Source organism: Peromyscus maniculatus, chromosome 9 (assembly GCF_049852395.1).
Source record: "Peromyscus maniculatus bairdii isolate BWxNUB_F1_BW_parent chromosome 9, HU_Pman_BW_mat_3.1, whole genome shotgun sequence".
Lineage (NCBI taxonomy): Eukaryota > Metazoa > Chordata > Mammalia > Rodentia > Cricetidae > Peromyscus > Peromyscus maniculatus.
In genome coordinates, this window is record NC_134860.1 from 58,739,348 (window position 1) to 58,759,701 (window position 20,354).

General features: G+C 45.8%; 1 protein-coding gene across 2 annotated transcripts in view; it reads left to right on the top strand.

Moving 5' to 3' along the window:
• Mipep (mitochondrial intermediate peptidase) overlaps positions 1-20,354 on the top strand; it is a 148,049-nt gene that overhangs the window by 94,786 nt on the left and 32,909 nt on the right. For both annotated transcript variants that reach the window (XM_006986327.4, XM_076545140.1), the window contains exon 17: positions 19,739-19,860. In XM_006986327.4, the coding sequence (XP_006986389.2) occupies positions 19,739-19,860 (122 nt within the window). The remainder of the gene's footprint in view (positions 1-19,738; positions 19,861-20,354) is intronic.

Below are 20,354 nucleotides of genomic sequence, written 5' to 3' on the forward strand. Positions count from 1 at the left end.
GTTCCAGCTCCCCTGCAAATGGCCAGTCTCAGTGGGGTGAAGGTCTTGCTTGGGTAGAACTACCTCTGAATATCTGATGTCGCTAAGCAAGTGTTAGAGTAAAGAACACCATGCTCACTTGTCTTTGCTTTCTTTATCTTCAATCCAGAGCCGTCTGGGGCATATCTAGAAACACCTAAGTGGTTAATGGTGTGTTAAATTCCTTTCCTCTTTGGCTACATAAACAACTGAGAGCTTGTTTACCTTGCTTGACATGCTAGATTTACTATGGCTTTAGAACTAAAACACACACATGTTGTAAACTGGAACACTAAGCTCACGATTGACTCATTTTCTAAAAACTTCTATGGCTTCAGCTTGTGGGAGAAGTGCAACTCTAGATCCCACCCATTTAAAACACGCAGTTGTCTGGGTTGTTTTTATAATAGTCCTGTGAGCCAAGTCACCAGTGTTCATTTTAGTCTTGGTTTCTGTGAGTAGTGCTGCCCCCCTTTTGGCCTGTAATTTGCTACAGCTTGGATATAATGAACTGTCCTCCAGAATATTAGAAGCTTTGTGCTTTGAGCGATGCTCAAAGAGCTTATGTGTCTCTATTTCTGGCAGCCTTTATTCTGGTGACTTCAAAGTCAACCACAGTATCAGCCACAGGGATGTGCATAGAACACAGGGCATCCATTGCTTATGCAGAAATAGGCATTCAGAGGGGCTCCTACAAATGCCTAAGGACCTCTGGGCCTTCCTCAGAGCCTGTAAGCTGCCTGCTTGGCATAGTAAGAAGGGCTCGGACTGAGTGCTCTAACTGGGCATTTTAATGGCATTTGGGGAAGGTAAGATGTGCCCTTGATTAAGAGTTCATAAGCTGGGAAAGGCCCCCACAGCATGAAGTCTATTGTTCTGAGAGCAGCCTGGGTGAGAGTGGGACCGTTTCTGTATGTCAGATACAAAGTCCTCAGCTCTGCAGCTCTTAGTGACGCCTTCCCACTGCTCTTCCTGTTTTCCTCCCATTCTGGTGACGATATGCTGGCTGCCCTAATGAGCAGGTGTACACACAGCAGTAGGGACACCTTCCCTTACAGCCCTCTGCATGATCCTCCTGAGCTGGAGTTTTTGCATGTTCTTCTCACCCAAGGTTCATCCAGCAGCGCACAATAAGTGGTTCTCAGCCTTCCTAATGCTGCCATCCTTTAGTACAGTTAGTTCCTCATGCTGTGGTGACCCCAACTATAAAGTTATTTTCATTGCTACTTCATAACTGTAATTTTGCTACTGTTATGAATCATCATGTAAATATCTGATATGCAGGACATCTGATATTCGACCTCTGTGAAAGTGTCTTCTGACTCCCAAAGGGATCTGGACGCACATATTAAGAACTACTGCCCTAACGGTAACTATTCAGATGTCTATCAGTAATGGAAATATATCAAGTGTGGTATACCAGAAAGGTGTATGCTAGAGCAACGAACAGATTCCTGTGAGTTCTTCTTCTGTCTCTGGTGAGGTGAGCATAAGCCTTTGTTTCTGTAAGGTGTTGGCCAACACTGTTGCAGAGTGATTCTCCGAGTTCCTTGTCTCCAGCAATGCGGAGATGTACATTAGTTCTGCATCGTCCCCAGTATTTGATATTGTCAGCTCTTCTGATTCCAGCCTCTCTAGAGGCTGAGTGTGGTCTCACAGTGGTTGTCACTGGATAGTTCTCTGTTTGCAGGCTGTTTGTCTGTCTTCTGGATGACAGATTCGGACCTGAGAGAGACCGTTGAGAGTGGTGATGAGGGATAAGAGGTCGTGCTGAGGTAGAGAGGACTGGGGGGGGGGGGATTAAGACCACAGGCTCATGGGAGATCAAGGGTCTTAGCAGCACCGAGAGAAGTGGCTCAGGACGTTAGGGATCCCTGCCGAACGCCTACCTGACGTTGGAGCAGGGGCTGGTGGAGAGATGTCAGAGTGCATGGAGTGCGGGTGAGCCGGGCCCAGGACCTTTCATTCTGCAGACACAGGGAGTCAGAAAGGGGGCCATAGAAATGACAGAAGCCAGGTGTGCATCCAGCTCTGTGTTGAGTGTCCCAAACTAGAGCTGTGTTACAGGGACCCACAAAATGAGGATTGAATGGCTGACTTGAGACGTCACAGGCAGTGTTCTATAAATATGCACTAGTGTTGGACTGGGGTTCTCTCATTTGTACTCGTTTACTTTCCCAAAACAAAGATAACAGAATAAAAACATCTCTCATAAGATAGTGGGCAAAGCATGGGCCAGTAATGAAAGACAGATATGTGTCATGTATTTATTAAGTTAATTGTATATACTTTGTAAACAATATACAGTTACATACAATTGTTCTTCAAATATGTGAGAATTTATCAGTTTCCCTAGCACTCAGAATGGACAAGGAGATCAACAGGAGCGCTGCTCTTGTGCATCAGATAGTGACCACTTTGTGCAATAATAACAGAGTACCAGCTTTGATACACCACACTGGACACTTGTATTTGCTCATAAATGCATCCACAGGTTTGGCGGGAAAGATCAGTAACCCAAAGAGGTTATATACCTACCTAACCCAGTAGTTACTTGGGGGGATTCATGCTGAAGAAAGAACTATAAAATAAAAACAAATGAAACTGTAGACTCAAGCCTCACATGTACAAGAACAAATTGGAAAGGATACATTGGGGCCATCATGGCTGTCCTTGGGCCTGTTTGATGACAGTGCTGCTCACCTCTCTCTAGCATGGGGTACAGTTTCACCCCTTGTCCCTTGAAGCTGTGGCCGTGTAACTGTTGTGAGTAGTGATGTGTGAGCAGAAGTGATACAGAGCATCACCTCGGCAGTGGCCCAGAGAGCTACCATCTTGCCCATGTGTCCTCCCCTTTGCCCATTCTAGATACTGTGAGAAGAGCAGCTGCTGATTGGAGCAAACATTTTGGGGTTTATGTTGTTGGGTCCTGACTTGACATAGCCTGACTAATGGTCCATATGATGAAACGAGATGCTGCAGCTGGAGCTGCACTTAGCTAGACTGCTTGTGGGTTTGCAGACCCTGGGCTCAGGCCCGAAACAGCTCAGGCCAGAGCACATGGCTGGACTTTAACTTTTAGCTTTTTTTCTTTCTTCTCCTGGTAGGTAGTAGGTTCTCTCTCTCTCTCTCTCTCTCTCTCTCTCTCTCTCTCTCTCTCTCTCTCTCTCTCTCTCTCTCTCTCCCACTCTCCCCCACTCTCTCTCCCCCTCTCTCTCCCCCTCTCTCCTCTTCCTCCTCCTCATCATCGTAGCTAGATGCCATTGGCAGTGTATAATGTTTTACATATACATAGTGTATGCACTTACATGTGTGCAGGTGTATGCGCCAATTCGTATGTGTAGAGACCAGAAGGAACACTGGGTGTCCTGCTGTGTCTCTACATTATTCCTTTGAGACAGTCTCTCAGTGAACTGGCCTAGCAGCCAGCCAGCCCCCCACCCTGTCAGTGCCCTCCTCCCTGCAGTGTTGGGGTCACACCCATGCCCAGCTGTTAATGTGGTGCTGTGGATTTGAACTCAGATCCTTGTACTTACACAACACACACTCTTAGTTGCTGCGCCTCCTCCTCAGTCCATCTCCACTGATTTGTTAGAACAGGATCTCTTACTGAACCCCTCCTGTGAAGCTCACCAGGCACCTGAACCAGCTGGCTGGCAAGCCCCAGGAGCCTCATTTCTCTGCCTCTGTGCTCCTGGGTTTATAGGCACATGCTTCTCCACCTGACTCTTTCCCTGGGAACTCAGAGTCTGAATTTAGATCCTCATGCGCATAACAAGTCCTTTATTGACTGAGCCATCTCCTCGGCCCCTTCCTTTTTTATGTATTTTTTAATGTAATATCCCATTTTCTCACTAATGAGTATATAGTCCCCATAAACTCAGAAAGGTAAGAACACCTATACCCTTCCCAGTTTGTTCTCTGTCCGCTCTGCTATTAGAGGGGAACAACTCTTTGAAGTGGCCTTTGTCACAGGGTTCAGCTTGTTTTAGTTCTGGATGTAGCATGCACAGCCCTGGAGCTGGGGCCTTGGGGTGTTGCTCTTGTCCTCTTCCTGAAAGAGCCTGGAAGTTCTCCTGCTGCAGAAAAGCCTTGTTCTAGGTGACAGTGTCCTCTGTGGCAATAAGTACACATTACTAGCTACTGTGCAGAAGTGCCCTGCTGGAGGCATTAAAGACAGGTGTTTGGTTTGGATTAAATGTACAGAAATTAACAAATGCGAGTGACTGAAGCCCTGGCCACAGGAGGATGGTATTGGAGGTGAGGCCTGGAGGGTTTACTTCTTAGGTCATGAGCTGTAGCACTTTTGAGTGGTTGAGCTTCCTCCTCCTCTGCAGTTGCCATGTGAAGACAAGCATCCATCAGCCAGGTGCAAGTCCTCATGCACACCACCAGCAACTGAAGCCTGGTGTCCCAAGGTTCTCCAGGAAGCAGTGCCTAATGGCTTAGGCTGGCCAGTGTATGTCGGTTTGCTCCGGCAGCCGGGGCAGCTAAGATGTAAAGCTCAGATTAGTTTTTCACACAGTTCTGAGTAACTTCACACTGTCATCAGGCCCACCATGTTACTGTTTTGTATGGAGTGGAACACGTACCTACCTGCTCACCAAAGCTGTGGCCTTCTCTTCCCCACTGTGGTTTCCCAGGCCCTGCCTTTCCATGGGGTCAGTGTTTTACTTCAGCTCAAACCCTGTCCCAGAACCCCATTCTCTTGGCTCTAACCTTTGTTCAAGGCTTGGACTCACTTTTATGTTCTAGAAGACCTGCAGGTGATCCATGTGTGCACATTACTGCTTTAACCTTTGCTATACTTTTAAGAACAGGACGGCTGGGTAAAGGTGCACACTACTCGTATTCCACATTGCCCAGTTCTCGTGAAAAGAGTTTTCCCTTGCAGGCCCTAGTTACTGACTTTAATTTTCAACAGTACTGTAACTTAGGGCTTTTCACCTGAAGCCTTTTATTATGATTGAAACCAACATCCTTCCCTGTGTTCCCTGTCTTTATAGAAAAGGGCAAGACGAGTCTTAGCAGTTCTCAGTTTCCCATATTTATATTGGTTGTCTTTTTCCTACTGGTTTTTATAGGAACATTAATATCTTATCCTTTTTATAAATATTTTTCACATATATTGACTCAGCTTCCTCCATAATTCTCTTAATATTTGAAAAACTTTATTTTTGTTGGATTGATTTTTTTTGTCTTGTTAGCTCTAGTAAGAGCTATCAGAGTTTTCTTATGGTTCTCTATCATGCTCGAAAAATACTTCTTGGCATTGCACAACTCTGTCTGAAAAACAAAAATAAAGACTTCCTTTTTAGTTGTTGTTATTATTATTGGTGTGTGTGGTTTTGTGTGTGTGTGCGCGCTTATAGAGGCCATAAAGGAGATGGTGGATTGGTTCCCTGGAGCTAGAGTTACAGGCAGTTGTAAGCAGCCTAATGTGGGTGCTGAGAAACTTGATCCTCTAGCCCGTTAAGTACTGCTAACTGCTGAGCCATCTCTCAGCCAGAAGACTTCTTAATGGACACGATTGGCCCATGCTTTCCTCTGATACTCCGCTTACTCTCAGGTCTTGATGTGAGGAGCTTTGGTCTGAGATTTGGAGCCAGCTCTAGTTTCTCTCCCTGGTTTGCCAATCCCTCATCCGCTGTACGCAAAGGTCGTCTTTGTCAGCTACACTAGGGTTTGTTCTGTTTCTGAGCTTGCCATGTCGGAGGTTCTTGCCTGGATGCACAACCATGTGTGCAGGTTGTGTTTGAAGGTCATTTTTAGTGCAGCTGCCTTGGTTCTACTGTTCTGGCCACCTGCCTAGTCCTCTCACATTGCCATGTATTCACCAAGTTCTTAGATGTCGCTCAGGGCATCTATTTATTTGTTTATCTATTTACTTTCTCTTTCTTTGAACTAGGTCTTGCTAAGTAATATTTTTGCTGTCTTTTCTAAGGTTTGCATATTTCTAATTGTGCTAGATTGGTGCAAATGACTTAAACTTTCAAAATAAGGCTTAAGTAATAATGAAAAAAGATGATCATCCTTATTACATTTATGGTTTTAATGGGATGTTTCTTGTTTTACCTACAATTTGGAAGAGTAGTGGCTATATTTGAGGGAAGAGAAGATTCCAAGTGTAGAGTGGTTTGTTCTAATGTCAAAGACAGGAGTGAAGAAGGGATGTGTGATTGTCAGCTTGGCAGGATCTAGGAGATGAACCTCTGCACAGATCTGTGAGGGAGTTTGTAGGTTGGGTTAATTTAGGGAAAAGAGCCACCCTAAATGTGGGTAGTACCATCTTATAGGCTAAGGTCCTGGATTGCGTATAAAGAAAAGAGCTGACCAGTGGAGTTTATCTCTCTCTGCTTCCTGACTGTGATGGTGGCCAGTGCTTCAACACTCCTGCTGCCCTGCCTTTCCCACTGTGCCCAACTGCACCCCCAAACTGTGAGTCACAATAAACCTTTCCTTCCTTGTTTTCATGCAGCTGATAGAACAGGAAATCAGTGTGATGCTGACAGAGTCTAAACAGTGCAGACAGATGTTGGACAGTGTCGCTGTAGGTAGTAGAATGATTGAGGTACGGGTTGAGAGGGACATTTAAATGATTGAAATAGTGTGTGGGGAAAATAGATTAATCAGTTGCTCACAGAGTGGGTCAGAAAGTAGACTGACTCCAGTGGGGATCTCACTGTGTATTCAGCCTGTTCAGCCTGTTGTCCTCAGGGATTTATTTGATAGTGGTCTCTGCTTTTCAAGAGTAGCCACTTGCCAGGCCACCAGAGGTCCCCATTGCAATGCCCATCTAGTTGTTTAAGTGGCTATATGGCAGGTCTTTGTCCTTCTCATGGCATTCTGTGACCATGTGCTAGAGTAACTGACCTCAGACACAGCTCCACTTGTGAGGTGTGTGGTGGTTGATGAGAGGCGCACTGGAGTGGCCGCTTGCTTGCTTTCCCACACTGTCTTCAGAGCTTGACTTAGCACTGGTGCCGTCTTTCTTTTCACATGGGTATGTTTTTCTGTCTCCAGGAAGCTTTGAAATAGTCTCTGATTTATGGGGAGTGAAAAGTGAACCGAACTTTCTTGGAACATGTAGAAACACTCAGACACTTAAAAGCCAGAATGAAATAGCATTTGAAATGATTTATATAATTGTAGCAGAAACTTTTTTCCACTTACCCAAAGTGCAGTCTAAATACTTTCACATCACTGAGTCCTTTAAATGGAAGCAAGGTCTGTCCATAAATCAAGCGTAGTTTACATTCTCGAAGCCACTTCTAGCTCATTTTCCCTCTTGAAATGTAGTATATGCTCCGAGCAGTTGAGCCAGTCATGTGTTGAGTTGAGTAAAGGTAGAAGCACAGGGAGGAGTTTGGAGAGCAGAGTGCAGCTCCAGGTGTAGTTCAGAAGGTCACAGCAGTGACAGCAAGTGGACAGCACTGGATGCTGTTGAACCAGCTCCGGTGCGTCTAGCTGTTCGGCTGAGAGCTGTGTCTGACCGAGGAGCGGCCGTCACTACAGCTCTGATCTCAAACGGACCTTTCTCACAAATCTGCAGAATCCTTATGCTTGAGCCAGACTATCTTTTTGGTTTTTTGAGACAGGGTTTCTCTCTGGCTGGCCTCGAACTCACAGAGATCCACCTGCTCTGCCTCCCAAGTGCTGGGATTAAAGGCGTGCGCCACCACACCTGGCATTCCAGACTATCTTCCAGTCATTTCTCACTTGAGATAACGTGCTAGCACCATGTTCCTCTCACCCAGCTTCTCCCATAGTGATACTCCTCACCGCCATGGGGTGTGGTCAGAGGAAGAGGCCCAGCTTGCTGTGGTATTGCCAGCTCAGTAGTCCACATTAGTTCATCATGACAACTTGTGAAATTTACTGTTTTTGTTTCTAGGATGGTACAGCTGAGAGTGTAAAACTAACTTAAAAAGTGAATATGGTTTTGTTGTGTTTAGGTAGAGTAAAACTGCATGCACCTAGGAGCAATAGAGTGGGGGTCGGCAGGGACTTGGAATGCCATGGAAAGTCTGTGTCCATTGGGGTGTTAGGAAGTACAGGTGCCTGAAGGTGCTGGTACAGGGAGCCGTGGAGGCCCTTTCCCGTGGGCTGCTTGTCATGGCTGTGAGAGCACCCATTTCAGTTTGCTGCTTCCTGGTGCTCTCTTCAGGCCTCTTCCTCTCTCTCCCTTGGTAGCATTATTTTTCTTATTTCAGCGTTTTGACCAAACACTGAAGCTAAAGTGCCATAGATCAAAAGTCACATTGACTCTGGACTCAGAGTCTCTGTGACCTCTGGATTCTGAACTCAGTCTCTGGACCCTCTGGACTCTGGACTCAGAGTCTCTGTGCCCTCTGGACTCTGGACTCAGAGTCTCTGTGCCCTCTGGACTCTGGACTCAGGGTCTCTGTGCCCTCTGGACTCTGGACTCAGGGTCTCTGTGCCCTCTGGACTCTGGACTCAGGGTCTCTGTGACCTCTGGACTCTGGACTCAGAGTCTCTGTGACCTCTGGACTCTGGACTCAGAGTCTCTGTGCCCTCTGGACTCTGGACTCAGAGTCTCTGTGCCCTCTGGACTCTGGACTTAGAGTCTCTGTGCCCTCTGGACTCGGGACTCAGAGTCTCTGTCCCCTCTGGACTCTGGACTCAGAGTCTCTGTGCCCTCTAAACCCTCTGGACTCAGATCTCTGTGCCCTCTGGACTCTGGACTCAGAGTCTCTGTGCCCTCTGGACTCTGGACTCAGAGTCTCTGTCCCCTCTGGACTCTGGACTCAGAGTCTCTGGACCCTCTGGACTCTGGACTCAAGAGTCTCTGGACCCTCTGGACTCTGGACGCAGAGTCTCTGTGACCTCTGGACTCAGAGTCTCTGTGACCTTGGGACCCTCTGGACTCTGGACTCAGAGTCTCTGTGGACTCTGGACTCAGAGTCTCTGGACCCTCTGGACTCTGGACTCAAGAGTCTCTGTACCCTCTGGTCTCTGGACTTAGAGTCTCTGTGACCTCTGGACCCTCTGGACTCAGAGTCTCTGTGACCTCTGGACCCTCTGGACTCAGAGTCTCTGTGACCTCTGGACCCTCTGGACTCAGAGTCTCTGTGACCTCTGGTCTCTGGACTCAGAGTCTCTGGACCCTCTGGACTCTGGACTCAGGGTCTCTGTCCCCTCTGGACTCTGGACTCAGAGTCTCTGTGACCTCTGGACTCTGGACTCAGGGTCTCTGTGACCTCTGGACTCTGGACTCAGGGTCTCTGTGCCCTCTGGACTCTGGACTCAAGAGTCTCTGTGCCCTCTGGACTCTGGACTCAGAGTCTCTGTGACCTCTGGACTCTGGACTCAGAGTCTCTGTGACCTCTGGACTCTGGACTCAGAGTCTCTGTGACCTCTGGACTCTGGACTCAAGAGTCTCTGTACTCAGAGTCTCTGTGCCCTCTGGACTCTGGACTCAAGAGTCTCTGTGCCCTCTGGACTCTGGACTCAAGAGTCTCTGTGCCCTCTGGACTCTGGACTCAGAGTCTCTGTGCCCTCTGGACTCTGTACCCTTTTCTCTCTCTTTCTTTCAGAGCTGCTCATGACCTCCTGTATTGTTTTCACAAACAATTTTTAAAATTATCACTAATATAAAATGACCTGCCATTTGAAAAATTGTATGTTAACTGTCTTGGCCTGTGATTTTGTTTCTTAAGTCATAAAACATTTCTCAGACAGACCAGTTTTCGACCTGAATTACTTAGAAACCCTAACCACATCTCATGCTGAGTCTCAGCGTGTCTGTTTCCCTCGTGTGTTTTCTGTCCTTTGACAGACATCGCCAGGACATGTGACTGGAAATGATGGGATGTGGTGTTGAGAACTCTGACATGGGAGGGCAGTGCAGGTACTCACGGAGTCAGAAATGACATTTCATCTGAGCATAATTATTTCTAACTCAGATCTTACCCTACGTTACCATGGTGCATATTTTTATATATAAAGACTTACGTAAAACAGAGTAGAGAACTCAGTTTAGGAGCTAAAACTAAATATTGCTAGAAGAAGGAAGACATGGGTCTACATAGTCTTCACCTTGGATTACACAATAGTTTCTAGATTGACACCTGCAAGCAACCAGAGAGCACAGATAATTTGGACTCATTGATACTTTAGAAGTGATACTCAAAAGGCATTCCCATGAAGGTGAAATGACAGCACACAGGGAATAGGCTGTGTGTCTGATGAAGACTGTACAAAGACTCTGACAACAGTTAAGAAGCAAATAACCCACTTTTTAAAATGAGCAAAGGATTTCAAGAGCTGCTCCTCCAAGGAAGATAATAGAATGCCAATAAATACATAACACTCAAGGTCATTAGTTAAGAAAATTCAAATCTAAGACCCAACAGAGGTACCCTTCCTCTGTGCATTAGTTAGCTCGTAAGTTAGTTGATGTCATTGGAATACCAGGCTTGACATAAACAATTCACAAAGAAAGGTTTGCTTTGCCTCTGTTTCAGAGGGCTTCTGTCTATGGGCTGGCTCCACTGTTTCTGAACTGTGGTAAGACCGAACATGATGGTACAGAAGGTGTGTAGAGCAAAGCAGCCTACCTCGTGACATACGGGCTGGAGACAAGGGACGTCTTTACAGGGCACACTGCCAGTGGCCTACTTTCTCCAACCTGGCCTCATGTCCTGTACTTCTCATCACCTCCCAGTAATGTCCTCCTGATGTGACCCCCCAGGGCTTCATCTGTGAATTAGGTTAGAATCATCAGGAGCCATCACTTCCCTGAAGTCCATCAGCTGACTTCCAGTATGTGAGCCTATGAGAGACATTCAGATTCGTGCCATACAGGATGGAAGTGGGGGAGTGTTGATGTGGATAAGGAGAAATTAGAGCTCTCCTCCCTGCCAGTGGGAGTGTAGAATGTGTAACAGCTTTGGCAAACAGTCTGGCAGTTCCTCAAAAAGTAAACAAGCCAGATGACCCAGCAATTCCATTCCTAGGTGGAGCGTTGTTGTGTGTATTGGTTTTTCTCAAAAGAATCAAAAATAATGTGGCCACCTCAAATTTTGCATGTTTTCATAGCAGCATTATCCATGATATCCAAAAGTTGGAAGCAATCCAGATATCCATTAAGAATGTGCATGGGTAAATTTAAGTGCTACATGTATCTACACAATGGAATATTAGTCTATCATGAAGATAATGAAGCATGGGAAATCCTTGAAAACACTATATTCATTAAGAGAAGGCAGGCACAAAAGACCATGTTGTGATTGATTAGGAAAAGATCTATCTAGATGAAGTTAATTCTTTTGAGTCAGAAAATAGTTCAGTGGTTTTCAGAGACTGGAGGAGGAAGAATGGAGAAGACTGCCTGCTAATGGATGTAGGGTCTCTCAGTGATTGATGACATGCTTTTAATTTGAGAGTGAGAGTGTGTGAATCACAGAATTATACACTCTAAAATGAATTACAGGGTATATGACTTTCATCTCAGTTAAAAGTCAGTGCTGATGGACAATGTACAGAGAGTAAGAAACCTTGGAACACTCAGTCCTAAATGGGATGTCTCCCTCAAATCCCTCGGGTTCAGGGAACTATGCTGAAGAAGAGGTGGAAAGAGCCTTATCTTAACAGCTAAGGGGATGGATGACATCAAGGAAACAAGGCCTTCTAGATTTAACAGAACTGACACACACACATATGAACAAACTGAGGTTTTGACAGCATGCACAGGGCCTGCACAGACCCAAGCCAGTGGAGTCCGAGTGAGCACTGAGAGTGGAAGTAGACACAAGCCCCCATCCCTAACCCAGAAGCTACCTCCAACTGATAACTGCTCACAAAGGAAAAAATAGTTTTAGTTTGCTCTAATGAGTCCACATTTAAGGTAGGCTCCATGCCCAGCAGTAGATGGCTAACACAAAATGTACTCAATAGTAATTTTGAAGGTTTTTCCTCTCACAGTGTTTTGTCTGGGCATTTTTTTAACCTGTGGATCTTTTGCTTACATAGTATGGTCTCTGATTTTGTTTTATGAGTTTTCTGTGTGCAAATGTGTTTCATTATCCTTTTTCTTTGGTACTTATTATTTTAGATGCTTGTTTGTATTTTAATGAGAGAAAGAAAGGGTGTGGATTTGGGTGGGTTGGGAAGTGGAGAGGATCTGGGAGGAGTTGGGGGAGGGGAAACCACAATTAGAACATATTGTATGAAAAAAAATCTATTTTCAATTAAAAAAATCACGGTCACTAAGCAGGTATGGATCAGCTTTGAAGCCAGGTGCTCTTCCTGTTTCTGATGCTGTAATATGCTACTTTGACAATGCCCTTGACTAGAAATAGGGAGTTGAGTGCTACATTGAAGGAATAAATAACTTGATGATGAAGTGGCCAGGGCCTGAAAGCGAGCTGTGCCACTTACGATCTTGTGCTGTGTTCTTAATCTCTGCAACAATCTATTTTCCCTTATTGATAAAAATCAGACAATAAAACAGCAAAAATGGGGGAATAAAAAGTCAGTGTTGACATAATACTTGGAGCAGAGAGAACTCTCAAGGGTCATACTTGACGGCCTTAATTTGCTCCCATGAATGACACCAATTGCTGCAGAAGTCAGAGATACTGTACTTCCAAGGGGTGTTCTTCTTAGTGTTAAGTAGAATAAGTTTTGAAGGAAATGGAAGGCTGTCAGTTCATGTCATGCCCATCTCACTTGCTGACCTTTGGGAGATTTTATCTGGAGCGTCTGCATTTAAGCATAACAGAAAACACCCCAGCGTTCGTAGACGGCTCCCACATGGAGCTGAGCACAACAGTCGAGCATTGTAATCCTGCTGCTGCTGTTAGGCACATTGCTGTATGTGTGTATTGATTCCAATTAACAGTACTGGTCCCCTCGTCTCTTTAAAAATTCCAGTAACGTGCTGTTGGGCATTACTTCAGGCGCTTCTTATGTTTCAGCCACAATTATAACAGTTTCTACTTTTGTGGGAAAGGGGTTGTACAGGCCATTACTTCAGGAATTTTGGACATTCTTCAGAGGAGACAGTCAGGGAGGATTGATGACGCGATGATAGAAAGCAGGCGGCCCTGGTAATTTCAGTGGCTCAGTCGCGTGTTTCATTTCTGGCAGCCCTGCCATGCAGGATGCAGGTAGTAACAGGATCTGCAGATGACAGACTGTCGCCGCCCTGGGCGATACTTGAGAATGCGCAGTTAATAAACTTCTGGAATGCCTTCTTAGGATGACAGGTGGAGGCAATGGCTATACCGTTCCAGGGATGAGGGTGTTTTTATCATTCAGTGAACTCAGTTTCATCACCAGGGCACGGGATTCTCGGAGAACTGCTCCTGGTTGCATGCGGCTAGCTTGGTCCTCAGCAGTAGTGTATAGTGGTTGCTTAAGTTCAGATGACTTGGAGGCTCTTTCACCAGGATAACTAGATAGTAAGTCTAGAAAGCTGTGGGTTCCCCAGCTGGGGAACTCTAGGCAGCATTTAAAGCTATTAGGTAAAGAAGGTTAAGAGGTTAAATGTGGGACAGTGAAGCCATGATTGGAGACTCCGGGCCTCAGAATTCAAGTGTGACTATAGGACTGTCTTGCATCCTTCAGGACCACATGTGTACCTCAGCCTGGCCGTGAAGTCAATAAAGTAGATAATGGCATTTTATTCGTTCTGATTTGTCATTGTAGAAGAAATTCAGAGGTGGGGTGTGGGGGGTATACGGTAAGTTATGTTGCTTATATCCTGATATCCTTGTAACTTTACTGATTGTGGAGATTTAGACACAGGAGTTGGACTGACATAGGTAAATCATGTATGAAAAGCAGGTCTTTACATCCGATTCTTTATGACACTTATTGTCCGCTGTGTGGATACTTACTGCAGAAACTGCCAGTACAGAACTGTTACGGAATATTCCTTTACGCTGTGTGAAGATGTGTCAGTGTGATTGGTTTAATAACTAGCTGAGTGGCCGATAGCTAGGCAGGAGAGAATAGGCGGGATTTCCAGGGAGGAAAAGAAAGAGGAATCTGGGTGTGCAGATTATGCCAGCAAGATACCAGAGAGACAGTGAAGAGGTCAGACATATGGTACAGAGTAGAGGTAACCGAGCCATGTGGCAGAATGTAGATTAATAAAAGCAGGTCAATTTAAGTTATAAGAGCTAGTGGGACAAGCCCAAGCTAATAGCCAAACTTTTATAATTAATAAGAAGTCTCTGTGTGGCTATTTGGGGCCTGGCTATCCAAAGATAGTCTGTGTATAGAACAGCTCTATGAGGCAGTGTGATGTTATCATATCTGCAAGGGAAGATTTAGGAAGGACATTCCATGTAACAGAGTCATCACTGTGACATCCAGCACCATTGCCAAATTCTGTCAGCTGAAACAAGGAACAAAGTCTGTTCAAGAGGGATTGATGGACAGATGGAACCGTCTGTGATTGTCCCCAGAGTGACTGACTGTATTTAATCATTGCATATTACAATGTGAAATTCTTCAGTTTGGGAACTATTGTGTCATGAGTTTTGGAAAAATGTCAGAAAATCTTTTTTATTACTTTTAAAAGAGAGAGAGTGAGAAAGAGTGTGTGTGTGTGTGTGTGTGTGTGTGTGTGTGTGTGTGTGTGTGTGTGTGTGTATGTGTGTGTTGGCACACACCTGCTGGTGAGGCAATGCAAGAGCACGAACACTGCGACCTGCAGTAGAACTTACAGAGCGGAGTCGAGGAGACCCGTATTTAGCCTTCTCTGACTCTACAGCCTTCTAGGAACAAAAGCCATCACGGTTATTTATTATCGTCCCCTTTGAATTTGGAACTTGTGCAGCCAGCACCTGTTAACCAGGTGGCCACAGCACACACATAGAGGTCAGAGGATAACTTGCAGAAGTCAGTTTTTCCACCGTGATGGTCCCATAGGTTGAAAATCAGGTTGTCAGGCTTGGTATCAGGCACCTTTACCCACTTGAGCCATCTTGCCAGCTCCAATTTTATTTTATTTTTTTTTTTAGACAAGACCTTTTTTGTCTAGAGTTCAAGGCCACCCTCAGCTATTTACAAGAGCCTGTCTCAGTAAAACAAAAGCAAGCAAGCAAACAAAAACCAAAAACAACAACAAAACTTTACAGCTAACAAGTTATGTGGGTCCAATTTGTTTTTTGCACCATAGCATCCTCTTGTCTGTAATAGGAATTTAATGATTCCAGGGTTGCTCATCCGGGTCCGAGTCCACTCTTGCATAACATTGGCTATCACTGAAGTTTGAGAAGCCTATTGTGTCTAGCCAGTTACCATCAAATTCCTGCTGTGCTCCTGCAGGATTGTGTGACTCCAGACCTGGACACAGCAAGTGCTGGCACACACCAGAAGCCCTCATGCAGCCTGGCATGCTCCAGGGATAGGTTGTCTTATGCTCTAGTTTAGGTTACACATTCACATATATATCTGGAAAGGAAATGATGTGTGCCCTATTTGATAGTAAATGAAGAGAGATGATGAGTTCCATTATTCAGTATTTATCACTTGGTTAACGGGTGCTGGCTGCACAAGTCCCTCTTCCAAGTTCAAAGGGGACGATAGTAAATAACCGTGATGGCTTTTGTTCCTAGAAGGCTGCAGAGTCAGAGAAGGCTAAACACAGGTCTCCTCGACTCCGCTCTGTAAGTTCTACTGCAGGTCGCAGTGTCCGTGCTCCTGCATTGCCTCACCAGCAGCTGGGATCCTGGGTCATCTAACCCACAGAGTTAGAGTCATCTGGGGCCAGTGTGACGGTCACAAGTCCGTGTCACTGGCTCTACAATACTGTTAGTGCTGTGTGTTTTGGAAACAGTGATGAATACCTCTTAGGAGGAAGATTTAAAGGGGAAATGAGGCCTCATTCCAGAGCACTGCAGCCCCATTCCAGAAAGAATAATGTCTTTCACTTTTTCAGATGAAAGACTGAAATAGAAGCAAGAACTTAATAGTAGGTTGAATTAGCAGGAATCTAGTAATTGTGTTCAAACAGTGGAATTGCAGGTCTTATCCATGAGCTTACAAACCTCTGATGAAAGGTGTCAGGTAGGCATAATTTCTTTGTATGTCTTGAGGTAAAAAGGGCTTAGAACTAAACTCAAGGCTGTAATTAGAGATGGAGACGGCAGCAAGGCTGACTCCACAGTGCAGGTGGCTGCCCCCACGGCCCTAACGTCTGTGTGTGTGTGTGTGTGTGTGTGTGTGTGTGTGTGTGTGTGTGTGTGTCCGTGTCCCTGTCCCTCCTTTTCTGAAAGGTCTTGTTTTTATTGTGAGGTTTATATGGGGCTCACCTGAGTTGAAACTAAGGCACTTGACATTTCTTAGCTCAGCCAGGTTGTTATTGAAGTGTGTCTTGCTCTCGAGCTAGAACACACCAGTACTCAGCAACTCAGCAGGCATCTACACTGTGCACCTGCCCTGCTCCGGGACTGTGACACTAGTTCTGCAGGTCACTAGGAAGACAGAAGACAAAGCCCCATGGCCCCTGTGCCGCTGGTGCTGTGAGAACCATGTAGAGCTGTGTCTTGGTGAAGAGTCACCACTGCAGCAGCAAGCCACGTTCTGCCAAAGGTCTCACCACAGCCAAATTGCTCTCTGAGACACTCCTAAGTGTAGATAAGATTCCAGCATACCATAAAAGCATGAAGTGTCCCCTCCCCAACTAAGGCGGACAATGCAGAACTCTGTGTGCATTTTAAATGAATTCCAGAGGACCACCCTTTTGGTAGATTATAGCTAGTCAAAGTCAGCTGTACTGAAATTTGACCACAGATGGTCCTGGGCTCCTTGGCTTGCTTTTAAAAACCACTGTAGGGGTAGAGAAGATGGTGTAGTCAGTAAAGTAGTTGCTGTGTGAGTGTGAGGATTCACACCCACCTAAAAAGCTCACGTGACAGTACATGTCTGTTATCCCAGTGATGGGGAAGTGGTGACAGGAGGATCCAATAGTCTACTTGGCAAGCTCTAGGCCAGTGAGAGACTCTGCCTCAAAAATTGCAACTGCAGAAGACACCAGATGTTGACTTCTTGACTTTAGACAGACACAGACACACACATACACACACACACACATACACTCACCCCACTTTGTCTGAACAAGGCCTATAGTCAGGCTTCCCCCATTTGCCTCCCTGCTACAAGGGGTGTAAGTGGCAGGAGGCTGAGGGACTGTGTTTCTAGTGCTTTTCCCAGCAGTAGTGTGGCCTCCCATCAGACTCCGGCAGCCCCCCTTAAGAGTGGTGGTTCTTGTTACATGCTGTTGTAAGGACTACACCTGTGCCTGGGGGAGGAAGTGGCCTGTGCAAGGTAGAGCAGGCCTGATCACTGTGACATCGACCCGGATGGCAGCAAGTGCACTTGCGTAGTCTGAGTAGTGGTCAGGAGGCATCAGAGCTCCTCTTCCAACTGGCTGTGTGCCTCGTTGCTGGATGCTGCCCACAAGGATGGCCCCAGCATCCTGCCAGGGAGGCACCAGGCAAGGCCCTCTCCTCAGGCATGGCCCACTCAGTGGCTACCTTATCTCTGATCGGATCTTTTTGTGGAAAGTGGAGAGTAGACATTGAGGATTATGTCCCAGGCTGGTTAGGATACTTCTGCATACCTCCCCGTGACAGCACCTTGTCCATTCCAGGCAGAGTAATTACCTCAAAAGATGTGTGCAATTGTGTAACTAGCACATGACCTTGGCTTTAAAATTGTGAGCTAGGCATTGGGGTTCAGAATGTCCTGAGACTTGCCATACCTCTGTGATAAAGGGACCATCTTTCCGACATTTTGGTTTCTTTATGTATTAACTAGAATTTACTTGTCTAGTTCATAGCAAACTACAAAGTTGCAAGAATTTCAGATTACTTATACTTTATTTTTCAGGGGATATAAGACTTGTTAAAGAATTATTCTACAAGGAAAAAAAGGCTTCATTTAAAAAAGTATTTTAGGTCACATAAAATATGTGCTTGAAGAAAGTATAAAATTGTGTCAGAAAGCCAGGTGGGGGGGCTGGTGGCACATGCCTTTAATCCCAGCAGTCAGGAGGTGGAGGCAGGCAGATCTCTGTGAGTCCAGCCAGGTCTACAGAGTGAGTTCTAGGACAGCCAGGGCTACACAGAGAAACCCTGGCTTAAAAAAAAAAGTGTCAGAAAACTGAAGCCCCAAGTGTGCCCTTGTGGGACAATACTCACACCCACTTCTGTTGGCTAGAAATGCTTTCTAGGGAGCTTAGGTGCCTGCCCTGCACTACACCACGGTGGGTGTGCATTCCATGGTATTGGTAGAAAAGAAGTCTCCATGTGTTAGTCTTTCCCAAAAGGATCCACGAAGCTTAAAATAGCTGCTTGTCTGCCCTCGAGCAGATGTCCCCACAGAAATCTCTCTTTCAGATGCCCGTGACTGGGCTGGCTGCTGCTCCTCTGTTGACCCTCCTGCTGCTCTCACTGAGCTGTCCCCTCCGACCTTCTGCTATATACACCCCACGGTGACAAACTGCATGCAGAATAACGATCCGGCTGCTTCAGCCTACTCAGGACTAGCAGATAAGCTGCTCCTGAGAAGGCAGGACCCAAGGCTTTCTTCTGCATTCTGAGAGGCTGCAGTGTCGGACTACCTTGGATTTGTAACCATGTCTTTTCTGAAAGAAAACCATGTCCCACTCTTCAGTTCTCTTTATGTAGCCTAGAGCCCTTAATTCTCTCCTTTCCCCACCTGCTCTGTGCCTTTTAGCTTTGTCATAAAATGATATGGAATGCCATAAAGTAACATAATAAAAATATGGGACATTTAGCTTTTGGAACCTCCCCCTCAGAAGTGAGGTCACACAGCAAATTGTGGCCACAGTCAGATAATTAAGAAGTCAACTCATGACATTGTCTTCTTTCTAGGTCATCATATGAAATAAAATGTAATCAGTAATTAAAATCAGTGAAAAGAAATTAACCAAAAGAATGTAACCAAACCGTAAAACATATTTTTTTATGCTAACGGTTGTTTTCACCTGAGGCCAAGTTGTTTTCAAGTATGCATTCATCACTGAGGCTGTCAGAACAAAGACTTCCAAACTGGTTGTCTAAACAACAGAAGTGTATTAGCAGTGGCAGACTCCTTGAGGCTGAAAGCCAGGATGTCAGCTTATCTTTTTCTGAGGCCATGCCCTTGTACTGCAAATGGAACCTTCTCTGTCCTTGTGATCTGTTATCTGTGTACATGTCTGTAGGGTCTTTGTCCAGATGTCCTTTTCTGAGGACACCAGCTTCATTTTCACTTTACCTCTTTAAGGAACCAGTCTCCAAGTACAGCCACATTTTGGGCTGGAGAAACTAGCTCAGTGGTTAAGAGAACATGTTCTTCCAGAGAATCCAGATTTGATTCCCAACACTCACATGGTGGCTTACAACCATTTGTAACTCCAGTTCCTCAGGATCTGATGCCTTCTTCTAAACTCCGTGGGTACCAGGCATGCATGTGGAGCACATACATGCAGGCAAAACACTCACACATAAAATTAAATAAATCTTAAAAAATTTCAGATACAGCCACATTCTGAGGTTTGGGCTTATAATTTCAGTCTGTTCATACACAAGTGAACCCATGATAGTCTAAAGATATGACACTGTTGATATTGTGAATGACATGACTCTGGGGTGGGACATTTAAACTTTGTATATATGCTGCATTGCATCCTCTCAGATGCTGTTCTCAGCTCCTGTGTTGGGTTTCTGTTTGGCAGGCCTGGCAGCTAAGGTTCAGCCACCTCGTGGGATATGGTGCCAAATATTACTCATACCTGATGTCCAGGGCTGTAGCATCCATGGTCTGGAAGGAGTGCTTCCTACAGGATCCTTTTAACAGGTAACAAGAGTGGGGGCAATTTATGAAACTTCCTCTCCTTAATCCCTAAGATGCAGTACACACACACACACACTGCATCCACTGTCAGCTGCTTAGAACCTTGTGGTCCTGGCAGTGGGTGGGAACACTGTGACCAGTCTCTTATTGGGCCTGTCCCTCCAATGAGCCCTTCTGCCTCCTGATGTGACCATGAACTTTCCCTCACTCTGCGGCTCTGAGGCCTTCTGTGGGACTTGCCTGGTATCCTTGGATAGAGAGAGGACCCTGTGTGAGGCCCCCCAGCCTCTGCCCAGAGCAGTCTTGGGCTGCCTTCCATGCAGCCCATGCTTCCTAGTGCGTTCCCAAGCTTTCTTGCCAAAGCCTGGGTGACTGGAGTTCCAGGTCTAGGGACACCCTTATTCCTCCCTCCTGTCCACCACAAAACTTGTCCTTCTTCCTCGGCTGGAGCAGCACTGGCCAGTTTGTTTCTGGAAATGGACTTACTTCCTGCTTTG